This window comes from Mustelus asterias, chromosome 11 (genome assembly GCF_964213995.1).
Source record: "Mustelus asterias chromosome 11, sMusAst1.hap1.1, whole genome shotgun sequence".
NCBI classification, from domain to species: domain Eukaryota; kingdom Metazoa; phylum Chordata; class Chondrichthyes; order Carcharhiniformes; family Triakidae; genus Mustelus; species Mustelus asterias.
Window position 1 is genome coordinate 22,995,168 of NC_135811.1, and position 18,812 is coordinate 23,013,979.

General features: G+C 40.7%; 1 protein-coding gene across 1 annotated transcript in view; it reads right to left on the reverse strand.

The window, feature by feature from the left end:
• atrnl1b (attractin-like 1b) overlaps window positions 1–18,812 on the reverse strand; it is an 887,738-nt gene that overhangs the window by 538,399 nt on the left and 330,527 nt on the right. The window contains exon 20 of the mRNA XM_078223252.1: window positions 8,752–8,845. Within this exon, the coding sequence (XP_078079378.1) occupies window positions 8,752–8,845 (94 nt within the window). The remainder of the gene's footprint in view (window positions 1–8,751; window positions 8,846–18,812) is intronic.

Sequence of the window (18,812 nt, forward strand, 5' to 3'; positions counted from 1 at the left end):
AAAGCTTTGTAAAGGTTCAACATAATTCCCTTGTTTTTGTACTCAATAGCTCAATTTATAAAGTCCAAAATCCCATATTTGCTTTGCCAGTGACTCTGTGTTCTGCCACTTTCAAGCATCTATGCACATCAATGCCCCAAGTCCCTCTGTTCATGCACATTCGAGAACAATACAGTCTATAACCATGAAGTCTATACAGCCTCTCCCCATCTCTTGTTGTGCCAAAATACCCAATTAAAAATTAAAATCCTCTGATGCAATTAAAATTCTGAACTAAATAATGTTCCAAACTGAAACTGAGGGATACAGGAAAGACAAATAGGATTTTAGCAAGTACAGCAAGATGAATAACCTTTGAAATTAGCAGGACTGTACTTGGGTTATATACAGCATCAGTATGCCAGCAGTTGGAATATAGTGCCCAATTTTATTTCTGACATCTGGTGATGAATATTGATGCTCTGGAGTGAGTGCAAGGAAGGCAACAAAGAGAATACTTAAACTTAGATATCTTAGTTATGATGATAGGCTCATGGTTTTACACTTTAAAGAAACAAAGGCTTTGGGGAGACATAGTAAAGTATTCTACAGAGTTGTTACTAGCCAAATTCACTTTGGAAGGAGTAACAGGAATACAGAGTACTGGGCTAATGGTAAGATACTTGGTAGTGTGGATGAGCAGAGAGATCTCGGTGTCCATATGCATAGATCCCTGAAAGTTGGCACTCAGGTTGATAGGGTTGTTAAGAAGGCGTACGGTGTGTTAAATTTTATTGGTAGAGGGATTGAGTTTCGGAGCCATGAGGTCATGTTGCAGCTATACAAAACTCTGGTGCGGCCGCACTTGGAGTATTGCGTACAATTCTGGTCGCCGCATTATAGGAAGGATGTGGAAGCATTGGAAAGGGTGCAGAGGAGATTTACCAGGATGTTGCCTGGTATGGTGGGAAGGTCTTATGAGGAAAGGCTGAGGGACTTGAGGCTGTTTTCGTTAGAGAGAAGGTTAAGAGGTGACTTAATAGAGGCATATAAGATGATCAGAGGATTAGATAGGGTGGACAGTGAGAGCCTTTTTCCTCGGATGGTGATGGCTAGCACGAGGGGACATAGCTTTAAATTGAGGGGTGATAGATATAGGACAGATGTCAGAGGTAGGTTCTTTACTCAGAGAGTAGTAAGGGCGTGGAATGCCCTGCCTGCAACAGTAGTGGACTCGCCAACATTAAGGGCATTTAAATGGTCATTGGATAAACATATGGATGATATTGGAATAGTGTAGGTTAGATGGGCTTTAGATTGGTTTCACAGGCCGGCGCAACTTCGAGGGCCGAAGGGCCTGTACTGCGCTGTAATGTTCTATATTCTAAATGGGGTTAACTTCATTTTCAATGTATAAATAAAAGTAATAGGGACCATTGCTCGACATGTGATCCAAATGTTCATCCCATACAGCACATGCTGCTGCACTTTAATCTGTGCATATATTTGTGATAGAATAGCAGTACAAAAACAGAGCACTTGTGATCATAGCATGTGCTTCACTTCCTTTGTTACTGTTTATTGGGTATCTGCTAAAGTGGTGTTATTTTTATTTGTTTATGGGATGTGGGCGTTGTTGGCTGGCCAGCATTTATTCCCCATCCCAAGTTGCCCTTCAGAAGGCGGTAGTGTGCTGCCTTCTTGAATCATTGCAATCCCAGAGGTGTAGGTACACATACAGTGCTGTTGGGGATGAAATTGCAGGATTTTGACCCAGTGACAATGAAGGAACGGCGATATAATTCCAAGTCAGGATGGTGAGTGGTTTGAAGGGGAACACCCAGGTGGTGGCATTCCCAGGTATCTGTTGCTCTTGCCCTCAGAAATGGTGGTGGTTGTGGGTTTGAAATGCCCAAGGAACCTTGGTGAGTTCCTGCAATGAATTTTGTGGGTGGCATACACAGCTGCCACTGTTTATCTGTGGTGGAGGGATTAGATGTTTGTGGAAGGGGTAGCAATAAAGCAGGCTGCTTTGTAATGGATGGTGTCAAGCTTCTTCAGTGTTCCAGGTAAGTGGAGAGTATTCCATTCCACTCCTGACTTGTGAATTGTAGATGGTGAACAAGCTTTGGGGCGGGGGCAGTGGGGGGGGCGTCGTCATCAGGAGGCGAGTTACTTGTCACAAGATTCTTCGCCTTTGACTGGCTCTAGTAGTCACAATATTTATGTGGATAATCCAGTTCAGTTTTTTGTCAATGGCAACCCCCAGGATGCTGATAGTGGGGGTTTCAGTGATGGTAATGCCATTGAATGTTGGTTAGACATTCTTTTGTTGGAGATGGTCATTGCCTGGCACTTGGGTAGCACAAATGTTACTTGGCACTTGTCAGCCCAAGCTTGGATATTGTCCAGGGTCTTGCTGCATTTGGACGTGAACTGCTTCAGTATCTGAGGAGTTGCAGATGATGCTGAACATTGTGCAGTCATCGGCTAACAACCTCACTTCCGACCTTACGATGGAAGGGTCATTGATGAAGGAGCCAAAGACAGTAGGGCCAAGGACACTATCCTGAGGAACTCCTGCAGTGACGTGCTGGAGCCGAGATGATTGACCTCCAACCACCACAACCATCTTCCTTTGTGCCAGGTATGACTCCAACCAGCAGAGAGTTTTCTTCCTGATTCCCATTGAGTCTAGGTTTGCTAGGGCTCCTTGAAGTCATACTCAGTCAAATGCAGCTTTGTTATCAAGGGCAGTCACTCTCACCTCACCAATGCAATGCTGATGAAAACACTCGACTTCTGACCATGTTGTACAGAGAGGGGTGCCTTTAGCTGTGAGCAGCGCATTTGGATCATCTAAAAAAAAGGGCCTATTGCAACAGATTTTAGGGAGTGGCAGTGGAGATTTAGTTGCATCAAAGCATTTCAGGAAATCTCATGAACCTTGATAGATTGCCTTTGGAGATGGAGGAATTTCCTCAGGTTTCACCCGAAATGTAGCTTGTTTTGGTTCCTTCAGAAATTAGCATTACAAGCATTTGCAGAAGGCAGTGCATAGAAGTGAATCAGCTCGTGCAAAGTGTAAGCACTGAAGGCTCCAATAGTCTTTTCCACCCCATTGTTTGCGACAATTATATGACAAATTTCAGGCAGCAATAACGTGGGAGAGAAATTTGACTTAATATGAAATTAGAGTGTGCATGGTTTCCCCATAATTAACCACTCAATAGCATACTTGTTGAAGCATTTGATTTTTGAAGCAAGTAACTTTCGAGATTACAATTTTGTTGTTAATTTCAATTCATATTTTTAGCATGGGAATAAGTAAATATGATACAGCAAAATAAACAGGTTAAGGATCCCAGTGGCCTATCTTCAGAAATTAATGTGTTTAGGATCAAACAAAAAGGTTGCATTTTCTCTTGCAAATTAAGATTACTTTTAAAGTCAGCCATAGATTTATTTTTTTGCCTGACTACATTTTCTCCCCAAATTAAGTAAACCAATCGAAGGGTCAAGGCCCACAGCACATAGATAAATAAACTGAAGCAGTAAGTCATACAAGATGGTTTTAAAAAAGATCATTTATCCTGAACTAACACAATTGTTTCATATTTAATTATTTTCTACGAGAAATAATACATAGAATAACTCAACAATCAATTGAACTTGAGCTTAATTAAACAAATAATTAATTTCTAAAGAATCACCATTTATCTTACTGGCAATGTCTCCTATTTTGTTCATGAATGTGAAACTGAAGGAGTCCACTATTTTCCAACTCTGTTCTGTAAAGAAGCTCTGTATAAAATTAGAAAATGATTGCTGCTTCAAGTCCAAGGCTTTAGATTAAATACGAGTCTTTTTGTTACAAATTTTTATTATAATATGTGCCTCAACAAGTTATTCAAGTAACAAAAGTAAATTTTAATTCAAAGTTAAAATTCTGCTAATGTAAAGGGAATGGTCCTGTTATTTCATTAAATGTAGAAAGGCAAATATCAAAAAAGAAAATGTAATATGAACATTTTTAACCAAGTTTAATATTGGAAATTAATGGCGCAGTTATTGGACCCAAGATCAGCTTAGGAACAAGGCAGCCATTAATGCAAAATTTTAAAGCAGGACGACAATAACCCAGAATCTGCCTATGGGGTCTCTATCAAGTTGCTTAAACAGAGGTATTTTAAAAACAATTTAGTGATGTTTAGTAATGATGGAAGAGGCACAACACAGAGTGAGGAGCAATGCAACCAAATTTAGAAGGACTTCCATTTTTGCAGAAACTGTGCCTACCCAATGCGATATAGTAAACATAAAAAAACTTTGGTAATCAAGAGAGAACTAGATTTGAGAATGTGTGTTGGATGTCAAAGAATAGCAGTAGAAAGATTTAATTTGTGGAAGAATCAAACTATTGCATGGTGCTGTTAAAAAAGGAAAATATACGGGTTATGCATCAGAAATGTGATTGTATGCAAATCAGAAGGAACATTGTTATTATAACTAGCATTAATTATTTAACCTATTGGGAGCACCATGTGCAGTACTGTTCACAATTAACTTAACCAAAACCTGCATACGTCTCCTGGCCATAAATCCAATTGTTTTGCCCAGGTTTGTCACATATTTGTAACATTTTGCATCATAATTTTTTAAATCCAAATTTTATACTACCCCCATGTATCACACTGCAACTTCTCTGGGAACAATGGTCATGAAACATTTCTTCATTTGTTCATGCATTATGTTTAATAATTTTGCTGTTGTATCATAATCCACATATTTCAAGACACATCTAATTTTAATTACTATTTATTTATTAATCTACCTTGCCTGACAAGCTCTAGCACTTCTACTTGTACTGTAGTACTGTAGCCAAGAGGGTTATAGGTGGATCACTGAAGATAGGACTTCTAATAAATATAATACCACTGTGTTGCCCTGCAGAACAAAGAATGGATGGTGACAACTTTCAGCTAAAGGAGTGATCAACATACATTTACTTTTTACAAACCCTCGAAATTATTCTGAGTTAATTGCATACATTTCAGAAAATATTTCCAGATGGTAATCTTTTTATCCCTTTGTCGAATTTTAGCATCTTTCTAAGGTACCACAAAAGGCTTTCTAAATACTTAGTCCTGCACAGTACAACCTCTGCCAGCTGAATTCAGTATCAGTTGTAGTTAACCCACAATTAAAGTATTTAGAAATAAGCAACTTTTTTCCTTTCAATATTATTAATTGTTCACTGGAGTGAATCCTGGACAATTACACGCAGTCATCTCCGAATTGTCACTCAATTAGACATCAAGTTCTCAGTCAACACTATTCATTTTCATCAACTAATTATTTGTTCTCTGCAAGATGATTGAGTCAGGATTTGTTCTGAGCTCTGACAGGAAATAAGTGGTGAAACACCTCTCTTTTTGGTGAAAGGAGGTGGGTTAATATTGTTACTAAAGGAGGAAATCGATATAATAGTGAGGAAGGATATTGTCTCGGAAAATCATGATGTGGAATCTGTATGGGTGGAGGTAAGAAACACTAAGGGGCAGAAAACATTGTTGGGGGTTGTCTCTAGGCCCCTAAACAGTAGTGGAGATATAGAACCATAGAATCCTACAGTGCAGAAGGAGGCCATTTTGGCCCATCAGGTCTGCACCGACCACAATCCCACCCAGACCCTATCCCCATAACCCCATGTATTTACCCTAGCTAGTCCCCTGACACTAAAGAGCAATTTAGCATGGCCAATCAACCTAACTTGCACATCTTAATGTGAGGTAGGTCCATTTATATTAATGATTTGGATGAGAATATAGGAGGCATGGTTAGTAAGTTTGCAGATGATACCAAGATTGGTGGCATAGTGGACAGTGAAGAAAGTTATCTCCGATTGCAACAGGATCTTGATCAATTGGGCCAGTGGGCTGATGAATGGCAGATGGAGTTTAATTTAGACAAATGAGAGGTGATACATTTTGGTAGATTGAACCAGGGCAGGACTTACTCAGTTAATGGTAGAGCGTTGGGGAGAGTTACAGAACAAAGAGATCTAGGGGTACATGTTCATACCTCCTTGAAAGTGGAGTCACGGGTGGACAGAGTGGTGAAGAAGGCATTCGGCATGCTTGGTTTCATCGGTCAGAACATTGAATACAGGAGTTGGGATGTCTTGAAGTTGTACAAGACATTGGTAAGGCCACACTTGGAATACTGTGTGCAATTCTGGTCACTGTATTATAGAAAGGATATTATTAAACTAGAAAGAGTGCAGAAAAGATTTACTTGGATGCTACTGGGACTTGATGGATTGAGTTATAAGGAGAGGCTAGATAGACTGGGACTTTTTTCTCTGGAGCATAAAGGCTGAGGGATGATCTTAAAGAGGGCTATAAAATAACAAGGGGCACAGATCAGCTAGATAGTCAATATCTTTTCCCAAAGGTAGGGGAGTCTAAAACTGGAGGGCATAGGTTTAAGGTGAGAGGGGAGATATACAAAAGTGTCCAGAGGGGCAAGTTTTTCACACAGAGGGTAGTGAGTGTCTGGAACAAGCTGCCAGAGGTAGTAGTAGAGGTGGGTACAATTTTGTCATTTAAAAAGCATTTAGATAGTTACATGGGTACGATGGGTATAGAGGGATATGGGCCAAATGCGGGCAATTGGGATTAGCTTAGGGGTTTTTTAAAAAAAGGGCGGTTTGAACAAGTTGGGGCGTAGGGCCTGTTTCCATGTTGTAAACCTCTATGGCTCTATTCAAGAAAGAAAAATATTTTAAAGATTTTAATGGCATCAAGGGGTAGGGGGAGAAAGCAAGAAGATGGAATTGAGATAGAGGATCAGCCAAGATCATACTGAATGACTGAGCAGACACGAAGGGTCGAATGGCCTATTCCTGCTTCTAGTTTCTATGTTTCTATGTCTACTTAAGAATGGTATTTTCCAAGTTCTTTCATATGGTTCCATACAATGGTTGGTATGTGAATAAATATTTGCCTTACTAATATCTCATTTATGGGAATTTTGTTTTTAAAACTGTATAATTGTTCACTGTTGCAGTTAAAGGGCACTGATAGAATTAAGGGCTAATTTTAAACTTCCTGTTGCAACAGAGGAAAATTGTATTAAAAAACAAAATGCCTGCCATTGTGCTACTAATTTATGTAACAATGGTTGATGGTGCCATGCCAGCGACAGCCAGTTTTAAGAACACTTAATTAATATATATTTATTAATAACAGGAATATTAATAACCTCACCCACCCAGCACTGTCATATTGCGCCATCATAGATGTGTGATCTCTTTGCCTGAAGGATCGTGGTTTTGTACAAATTCTGCCTTTTGTTTGGCTTAATGTTAACTGCACTAGAATAGGCTGAAATTCTCAATCCCCAGTACTTGAAAAATTTAACTCTCAATCATGTTAAAAGCCCCAAGAGTAAAATTACTTTCTTGCACACAAGCAGAATGAAGGAGATAATTTATGGTACGAGCAACAATTAGTTTTTATTCAATAAAACATGCAAATGAGTAGATACCCAATACACAATGGGACACTGGGTTTTAGAACTTCAAACATCACAAGCTATTCCTCAGAAGCTCTATTTACATCGTCACCAACTTTGTTGATTAATGGAGCAACCCATTTTCTTTTTTGTTGGAACTGATTTTTTTTTACTTAATTCAACATGTCATATACATGCACCATTGACTTACTCCAGCCAGAAGGGTGAATCATTTGTCAATAGCATTTAAGGTAACTTAATTGTCCCCGTCCATTGAATTAATTCAGGACCAGATAGATTCTGCTATTCGTCAAGTTATATTGCATAATCTATAAGCTATAAGAGGGCGGCATGGTGGCAAAGTGGTTAGCACTGCTGCCTCACAGTGCGAGGGACCAGGGTTTGATTCCCAGCTTGGGTCATTGTCTACGTGGAGATTGCACATTCTCCCCGTGTCTGCATGGGTTTCCTCCGGGTGCTCCGGTTTCCTCCCACAGTCCAAAGTAGTGCGGGTTAGGTGGATTGGCCATGCTAAAATTGCCCCTGAGTGTCAGGGGGACTAGCTAGGGTAAATGCATGGTGTTTGGGGATAAGGCCTTGGCGGGATTGTGGTCAGTGCAGACTCGATGGGCCGAATGGCCTCCTGTACCGTAGGATTCGATGATGTATGATCTATAAGCAATGCTGTGCAATTTGAGAACAACAGTTTCAGATAGTACATTCCAAATCAGAAATTTGCATATTATTTGTGCAAACCTAGTGATTTACAGGGCTGATCAATTTGAAATGTTAAATGTTTTTCGGTGCATCCATATAATTAAGTCCATAGTCTAGTGCGTGCATTTGAAAAAAATGTTGGTAATGGGAGAGAGAGAGAAACATTTAACAGCACAATGTATTCCCTTCTGCTGCCAAATCGATTTGAATTTACTTTTTACATGATCCACATCCATAAGTTTTCATTTCTTTTGCTAGAATGCTCATGGCACAGTAAGATTTAGATTCCAGAATCTAAAGTAATGGATAATATTTCTAAGTAAGAAGTCTCACAACACCAGGTTAAAGTCCAACAGGTTTATTTGGTAGTAAATACCATAAGCTTTCGGAGCACTGCTCCTTCGTCAGATGGAGTGGATGAGACTTCTTACTGTGTTCACCCCAGTCCAACGCCGGCATCTCCACATCATAATATTTCTAACACAGTGACTAAATGGAGTTAATATAATTTCAATCAAGTGAATCCCAAAAACTCACAATTGGCACTGATCTCCTTTGATCCCTTTAGTGGTGCAGAAGCATTTTCCTGTTTGGGCGTGGCAAGCATTTGCATGTCCATTGCATTTACAAGCTGTAAAATAGAGATATAATTTTAAATTACATGCAATAAATCAAAATTAACAACAGGATACCTGTGAGTTACAAGGCTTAAATATTTATCAATGAGTTCAAATATTATACATTCCAGAACTGAAATTTGGATGCATTGAGACAATCAAATTCAAACACAGTAAGAAGTCTCACAACACAAACCTCAGAGCGCTGCTCCAAAAGCTTGTGATTCCAAGTAAACCTGTTGGACTTTAACCTGGTGTTGTGACTTCTTACTGTGCCCACCCCAGTCCAACGCTGGCATCTCCACATCAAATTCAATCACTGCAATATAATTACTCCCAGAAATACAGCTTCATGTTTAGAGGAAAACAATGTCTTATTTTCACAATACTGCATTGGTTTAAGGTTGGACCACTGAAGGATGTACAACAGAAAGGTTGATGTTGAGTTCCACCAATAATCTCTCTCACATATTATTGTGGTAATGATAGACAGAAATCAACAGCTGCATAATCATCACAGGACCTTTTTACTGCAGCTTAGAACAGTTGATTCCACAACAGCATTATCATAGGTGCTGGTAGAGCTTCCAGTTCTTCCAGATTGTCTAGGAGTCTCCCAAAAAAAAAGGGCGCTCTTCAAGACAATATGCTAGCAATCATAGAGACAGGTAATCACATTCAGTTTGTGGAGCTTTCTGCCTGAAAACCTCAGCCACCTCAGTTGAATAGCTCGTACTCAAGAAATCTGTAGTACATTCTCAGCCATTCACCACCCCCCAGAGTGCCTCCTGCGTGCCCAACTCCATGACCTTTCATGTGATCGGTGACCTGATCAAACCTCCAGGAGTAGTTCAAAGATGGGAAACCTGCCCCCTCCTCTCTGACCTCAAACTCCCTATTTTTCCAATTCCAATGTGTCTCACTTTCTAAACTTTACAGAATTTCAGAGTTGCACGTCTATAATCAGGACAATCATTTTGACTCTCATATACAGACAACATCTCAAAGAAAATACATGTTCTCAGTGAAGACTGTGAAATTTGTCTGTCAGCTTTTCTCCAAATAAGCTTGGGAGATAATTGAATAGAAAATATTAATGCTAAAAATACAAGTTTTGCTTAGACCCACTGACTGAACAGTACCGATACATTTTGGAAAACTTGCTGGACTGCACATGCTCAAAAAGGAATATTTCAAATTCATCTTACACGTCACAGCTCTGGGCAATCAAATGGCACAGGATTATAATCAGCATGCTATGTGACATTCTAAACATATTAGATTTCATTATTATTTTGCAACTAAGTAATTGCCATTTACACTGGTCTCAAATCACCCTTTCAAATAGTCCTTTCCAAAGGATTCAGTCTCATTTCTGCTTTAAAAGATCTTTATAATAAATCACAATGTAAAAACTATCTGTATTATCCAGCTGATAAGTATCCATAAGATAAAATTACAAGTGAATGCTCCACAATGATTGTTACGATGAATCAGACAAGCATTGTTTTGGAATGTCGGAAGCAGATCATTTATATTTTGCACATTGCGATGCTCTATGTTCCAAACAGATCTTTCAGTCATCATTAGACATCTGGAAGTGATCAAGTGAAATCACTGACCTGGAATGAATTCACGCAGCATACAAAGCACATCAATTGGAATGATTTGTCTGCAAGCGTTCAGCTAACATCACTGGTTTGTGTTCAAATGACATGGAATGATGTCGAATCAGCTCTCAGCTAGCTTTAACTATGCTCACAACAAGTACCTCAGGGCTGTTTAAGTGATCACAGTTATAAATGCACAAATACCTGCAGTTGTTGGAAATTTAACTAAGTACCTGCATGTGACTTAAGAGCACATTATTATGGACAGGCTTATAGTTTACCTGGCAACTTTGGTGTCACAAAAATGTACCCACCAAATGCCACCCTCCCCAACAAGCCCCACTCAATATCTGAGGGACGGTGAAGCGGAGAAGAGGGGACGGTGGAGGGAGGGAGCGAAGGAGGGAGCAGGCAAAATGGGGGCAAGAATGAGAGAGAGAGAGAGTCTTAAAGTGGGAAGGCTGAGGGTAAGAGAGGAGGGATTGGGGAGAGGGATTGGGGAGAGGGATTGGGGAGAGGGAGCCCAAAAGGGGCAGAGCAGGGGAGGAGAGTGGTGCATGAGAGGGGCAGCTGGAGGGAGGGTGAGGGAGGCAGCTGTGGGGTAAGTGAGCACCCGTGGGTGGTGGGGAAGAAAGGGGGGCTGTATATTTTTTGTTTTGAATTTTTTTTTATTCACAATATATGTTTTTCATTTTCCTGATCTATTTCCGTTTCAGGCATAAACCTTGATGGGATGTCCAGTTTTCTTGGGTAGTTGCATGGCCTGGATGTCGGGACCCCCTTGGGCTATGGTGACTCCTCCCAGATGTTTGTTGAGTTTTTCATGATTGAGGATGGTGCACTGCAGGTGCTGGAGATGATGTGGATCTTCTTGTTATCCTGGACCACATTGTCCACTAACTCTTGGACCTCAGCTCTCAGATACTCAAAAATAGTAGCCAAGTGGGCAAAGGCTGTTAGGAAGAGAGTTGAAGGATTTTGACCCAGCAACAGTGAAAGAATGGTAATATTGTTGCAAGTCAAGATCATATGTGGTTTGAAGGGGAACTTGCAAGTGGTGGTGTTTCCATCCACCTGCTCCTCTTGTTCTTCTAGGTGGTAGAAGTTGGGGATTTGGAACTTGCTGTCAAGGAGCTTTGTTGTGAGCTCCCTTAATGAATTATATACTTTTAAATTTAATTCCATTGCAATGTTACTTTACAATGGGCCACATTTATTTTGCCTCTTAAGCTTTTGATTATTTCTTTATCCCTCCAAAGTGTCCCCAAAGTTGGTGATCTTGGTGCAACCGGCACAGCAAAGGCACTTGAGAGTGAGCAAAAGGAAGGGGTGAAATGGAATGGGTGAGGGAAGTTCTTCGGAAAAAATTTGAAACTAAGCGACAAGACTTGATATTTTTTCCATCATAACCTGCAGGAAGCTGCATCGATATTATCCAGATCGTTTTGATGCCCTAATGTGATACCTACAATGCCTAATGATCTCTTTTGAACACAAACGATTCCTTCCACAAATTTAACTTCCGAATTACATCAGTGATGTCAGATCAGTACTGATCACTTAGAGCTTATATTAAATGCTGGATTGATGTCCGTTCTTTTGGGTAGGGCCCTACAACCCTTTGAGAAATCTGTATCATTCAGTGTAGCACAATGTCTCTCACTCCACCTTTGATAACCATATCTTCTAACCTGGTCCTCTGGTCTGTGATTTCCTTTCTGTTCCCCTCAACCATTTTGTCCATTGGTTCCTTCCATTCAGATCATGTGGGAGGTTTGCTTCTTTCACGTCAATGATTTGATTTGATTTATTATTGTCACATGTATGAACATCCAGTGAAAAATATTGTTTCTTGTGCAAAACATACCGTTCATAGAAAAGGAAACGAGAGAGTGCAGAATGTAGTGCTACAGTCATAGCTAGGGTGTAGAGAAAGAGCAACTTAATGCAAGGTAAGTCCATTCAAGAGTCTGACAGCAGCAGGGAAGAAGCTGTTCTTGAGTCGGTTGGTACGTGACCTCAGACTTTTGTATCTTTTTCCCAACGGAAGAAGGCGAAAGAGAGAATGTCCGGGGTGCGTGGGGTCCTTAATTAAGCTGGCTGCTTTGCCGAGGCAGTGGGAAGTGTAGACAGAGTCAATGGATGGAAGGCTTGTTTGTGTAATGGATTGGGCTACATTCACGACCTTTTGTAGTTCCTTGCGGTCTTGGGCAGAGCAGGATCCATACCAAGCTGTGATACAACCAGAAAGAATGCTATCTATGGTGCATCTGTAAAAGTTGGTGAGAGTCGTAGCTGACATGCCAAATTTCCTTCGTCTTCTGAGAAAGTAGAGGCGTTGGTGGGCTTTCTTAACTACAGTGTCGGCATGGGGGGACGAGGACAGGTTGTTGGTGACCTGGACACCTAAAAACTTGTAGCTCTCGACCCTTTCTACTTCATCCCCATTGATGTAGACAGGGGCATGTTCTTTACGCTTCCTGAAGTCGATGACAATCTCCTTCATTTTGTTGACATTGAGGGAGAAATTATTGTTGCTGCACCAGTTCACCAGATTCTCTATCTCATTCCTGTACTCCGTCTCGTCATTGTCTGAGATCCGACCCACTACAATGGTGTTGTCAGCAAACTTGAAAATCGAATTGGAGGGGAATTTGGCCCACAATCATAGATGTACAAGGAGTATAGTAGAGGGCTGAGAACACAGCCTTGTGGGGCACCGGTGTTGAGGATGATCGTGGAGGAGGTGTTGTTGCCGATCCTTATTGATTGGGGTCTGTGAGTTAGGAAGTTCAGGATCCAGTCACAGAGGGAGGTGCCGAGGCCCAGGCCACGGAGTTTAGAGATGGGTTTTGTGGGAATAATAGTGTTGAAGGCTGAACTGTAGTCAATAAATAGGAGCCTGACATAGGTGTACTTGTATTCTAGGTGTTCCAGAGTTGAGGAGTGCAGAGCCAGGGAAATGGCATCTGCTGTGGACCTGTTGTGGCGGTAGGCAAACTGTGGTGGATCCAGGTAGTCCAGGAGGCTGGAATTGATTTGTGCCATGACTAACCTTTCGAAGCACTTCAGAATGATGGATGTCAGAGCCACCGGCTGATAGTCATTAAGGCACACTGCTTGGTTTTTCTTAGGTACATTAGTTTCTACAGTGATCGTAACAATTACCACATCTGTATAAGCTGGCATTATGTAGATCAGTGTAATAAATACAAGGCACAGAGCTCCTAAAAATAATCAATACTGAGAAAAGTTTAGGTGCTCTGATGTGTAACATGAACCCATTACTAAATTACATCCAGGAAACAAAGTGTAGTTGGGTCTAACCACTAAGACTGAAGACCAGATTTTGATCCTCTATACCCTCACTGATGTATTCATCTGAAGCCACTTGTACCTTTTGAAATGTAGTGGCAGCTGTGGCTCAGTTAATAGCCAGGACCATTACCAAATTCAGGCCTGAAGCCAGCCAACTCATCCACCTTCAAGAACCATATACCCTTTACTGAACAGCAAATTGCTTATTCTCTCTTCCCAATCTGTAATACATTGAGTGTGCTTGTGTATGTGTGCGTGTGTGTGCGTGTGCCTGTGTGTGTGCAATTGCATGTCTATGAGAAAGAATGTACTTTGTGCGTGAAAGTTGCAGCCGTTTTATTACTTTCTTCGACCATGGCTGTTCTCTTTTCTGCTTAAAAACTCATGGAAACCTGCTTGTTGCATATATAGTCACAGCATGTAAACATTCATGGAATTGATATGGCATATCCTTTATATAAACAAACCTGCTGTAGTCAAAGCAGTGGGATACGAAAGCGAAGTGTTCTACTCCTCATCTGATCTCAACAGTTTCAACAATGAAAATTACAAAAGCAGATTCTGGACATTATCATTATGGAAGCTTTCTCTGTGCAAACTGAGTGCCACTGTTTCTGAATTACAGTGAGTAAACTTCAAAAGTACTTAATTGGCTGCAACTTATTTTGAGTTGTGATAGGTGCAACATATATGTAGGTCTTTCTTCATATGCAGAGATAGCAGCCTAAACTGCTAATTACTTTCTGAATGCTGAATCAAGACAATCACCCTTACCCATTTTTAAGTAGTTCATCTCTAATCCAAAACCTTATTTTTCATAGTATTGTGTATCTGTATCATTCTTTCAGTATTCAGACGAGACAAGCTTAACACCACATTTCCAACAATAACGTTGCTCTATGATTAGCCAGATAAATTTGTGTTTTGAGTCATGGATACAGCATCAGCCTCCTACTCATCACTGTAATGCAGCTATTTAAATTCATCATATGTAGTTATCTAAACCTTTAAAATAAGTAAATGATGCATCACCTTCACAACAATGTGAATAAAATAAGAAGTGTTTCCCAAACAGTTCACACAGCAATGTAAACCAAACCAAAATTACTGTAACTTGTGCATTATGTCACCACAACTGTCACAACATATGGCTGCTTCGAATGAAAATAGTTCCCTTTCAAGTCGATGAGATGTCAAGCAAACACAGAAGTAGATTGTAAAATGAAGAGTTCATTGCAAGATATATTACGTTTTGTTAAAATAAATGTTGCTACTTGGGTGGGCTACATAATTATAATAGGACCTAGAAGGTATTGCTAATTTACACCCTTCTCATGCATAGTTAATTGAACAAAGTAAATATGAGCTCATAAATTTCACACACACCTTCCTTTTGCAACAATGCAAATGATCAAGTCATTTCATTTGTGCAGAAACAAGACTAACACACAAAAATAATTAAACCATAGTTCCCAAATAAAAGGCACTAAAAACACTGGCTGATGATCAACAGGAAGTGCAGCAATAATTAAGAACAGGAAATTGAAATTTGAAAGTAGGTTTAAGCATACAGTGCAGAATAATCTTTTTAAACACCTCTTTGTAATCACTAGGAGAAAGGAAGATAAACTGGCAGCAGTGAAAATGTCCGGTCTTTAATTATTATGAGAAAGAAGGCAATCCCTGTGATTTTGGTGATACCCTTTTCATCTCCAGTAGATTTAAGACCATCCCCAAACACAAATATGAAATGAGGAAAGACCACTTGGGCTATGAACTACATTCCTACCACAAGCTATATACTGTTCACCCCATCAAGCACACGATACAAACCAGCTCGACCTCCAAGAAGACAAAGCGTTCTCAGGCCATAAGCATACGCTAGAATTTAAGATCAACTGCACAACTCAGTTGCATTCTGCAGATAAATTCTCCCTTCTACAGTCTACAATACAAGAATAAAAGCAAATTACTGCGGATGCTGGAATCTGAAACTAAAAGAGAAAACGCTGGAAAATCTCAGCAGGTCTGGCAGCATCTGTAAGGAGAGAAAAGAGCTAACGTTGAGTCCGGACGACCCTTTGTCAAAGCTCAATACAAGAACCCTCTTAATGCTCAAAATGCTTGGTTGTCGGTGGCTATTTGTAAGGTCTCAACACCATTCTTAAATTAATTTAAGTGAATGAATTCACTGATGCACCATTGGTGGGGTCACTTGCACAGAAATTATTTTAAATCATTTTGTTCCCTTGTCTCACTTACTGTTGGTTTTCTGTTGCTGCAGTTGCAATAAAAATGAAACAATAAAATAATTTACTTGTATCTACCTCAAATTTTGGTGAAAAAGGAATCTGCATTTATAGAGAGCTTTACACGACCTCACGATATCCCAAAGCATGTGACACCCACGTGGACATTTTTTTCTGCACTTTGTTTTCGTGAAAGTGAGATAAGCTTTGACAATCAGGATGCAGTGTCAGTTGTCACACGCTAATTGGATATTAAGAGGGGGAAAATCCTTTCGATTCACATCACGGATTCTAAAGTTCATATGGACACAGTGCAGTTTGTTATCCTAAGCAATCGTGGAAATCCCACAACCCAATCAGAATTAATGGCCTACTCAGTTGTCTTTGTTATGCATCAAATTGGGCTGCCCTGAAATGAAGCATAGTTCAGCTATCATCTCCACGAGTGATAGAACAAGCTAACGGGTTAAATGGTTTACTTCTGTTCCTATGTTTACTTGCAGTTTCCAAAAATGCATCGCCTGACATGGCAAAATACACTTGAAGCTGTTGTTCCTTTAAACTGTTCCAGTGGTCAAGGAATTAAACACCATGGACAGAATTTTCATGCCCAGTGGGTTGGTTTCCCAACACTATTTCTGGCGCTAGCCATTTTAGTGGCGGTAAGATCAGTGGTCAATTAAGCTCATCAATTATTCAGTCTAAATAAAGGAGGCTGACTTGGGTAGGACAATTTAGGTGCCCAGAGACAGATACCTGCCAGGGCAGGGAAGCAGTGCTCCAAGCAGACTTAGTGACCCATTCTGTCTGGCTGGGTGAGAGAGCAGTGCCATGCTGCTCTGCAGAGGGGCTCCCAGGCCCCACCCCACCCAACCGATAGCAGTGGCCATTTCTTATATAAAGTTTGCCATATTGGACAGAAGGCACCTCAACATTGAAACCTATGATCAATCATCTAGCTTCAGAAGCCCAGCTTCCACCTTTAAACTGGAAAGTGAAGCTATCTGTCTATCAATTAAGGAACATTTCTGTGAAAGTCCCAATCAGTGACTATTTCCCTCCAGAGGTGAGTTCAGGACATGCAGACAGTCCCAAGTTCGGTTTCTTGCCCTTTTAGAAAAACGCCAGCCCTGTGAGTGACTTTCTGAACCACAGAGCGCATTATGTTTGTGAACAAAGTTTGAAGATCTCCCCGATGGGATCCTTGTTGAAAAGGAAGGCAGTGGCTTAGTGGTAACGTCGCAGAATGAGTAATGAGGAGGCCCAAGCTAATACGCTGGGTTCATGAGTTTGAATCCCAACACGCCAGCTGGTGCAATTTAAATTCAGTTAATAAATCTGCTACTATAAAGCAAATCTTGGTAATTGCAACTCTGACACTGTCGATTGTAGTAAAAACCCTTCTGGTTCACTAATGTCTTTTAGGGAAGAATTTCCTTTCCTGGTTTGGCCGACATGCAACTTCAGAGCCACAGTGGTGTAATTGACTCTCAAATGTCCTCTGCAATGGCCTAGCAAGCCACTTAGTTGCAACAACAATTTTACAAGGTATACAAGGAGGAATGAAACCAGATGAATCCGTCCTCGACAGACACTGGAAGCAACAACAGCAAACCCAGGCCTGACGACTCTGCAAAATTTCCCTTACGAACATCTGGAGACTTGTGTCAAAATTAAGAGAGTTATCCCACTGACTACTCAAGCAACTGTCTGACTAGTCATAATCACGTAATAATACCGTACAGACAATTATATCCCAGACACCACCTCTGGTTCGAGCCTGTTGGTCGGACAGGACATACCCAACAGTGGTAGTTGGCTCAGTGATATCTTCAGGAGGGAGATGCCCTGGGACTAATCAACACTGACTCAGGACCCCCTAAATGATACCATTCCAGCAATAGTACTTTCAGTAGCACTTGAAACTTGTTGCATCCTTAGATAGGCTGTTCTAATGCAGCTACAACACAAGCATCTATCTACCTGCAAATGTTGAAATCTGATCAGTACGTCCCATACACAAAAAGCAGGACAAATCCAACCCTGGCCGATAACTACCCCATCAGTCTACTCTCAATCATTAGAAAAGTGATGGAATGTTTTGTCAACAGTGCTATGAAGTGGCACTTACTCAGCAATAATCTGCTCACTGATGCAGTTTGGGTTCCACCAGGGCCACTCAGCTCCTGACCTCATTACAGCCTTAGTCCAAACAAAAAAGTTTAACTCCAGAGGTGAGGTGAGCATGACTACCCTTCAGATCAGGACAGTATTTGTCAGAATGTGGCATAAAGAAGCCCGACCTAAAATAACTGGTGTCAATGGGAATCAGTGAGAAAACTCGCCACTGGTTAAAGTCATAACTCGCACAAAGGTCAATCATCTCAGTCCCGTGACATTGCTTCATGGAGTTCCTCAGAGTAGTGCCCTAGGCCTAACCATCTTCAGCTGCTTCATCAATGACCTTCCCTCCATCATAAGGTCAGAAGTCAGGGGCGTTAATTGGTGATTGCGCAATGTTCAGCAAAATTCGCAACTTCTCAGGATTATGAAGCTTGGGCTGATAAAGTGGCAAGATACATTCATGCCAGAAAATGAGCATCGCCAACAAGAGAGAATCTAACTATCTCCCCTTGACTTCAAAGGCATTACCATTTCTGAATTCACGACTAACATCCGAGGGGTTAACCATTGATCAGGAACTTTGCTGTATTAGCCATATAAATATAGTGGTTACGAAAGCAGATCAGAGAATCAGAATTCTGTGGAGAGTAGCTTACTTCTTCACTCCCCAAAGCCTGTTT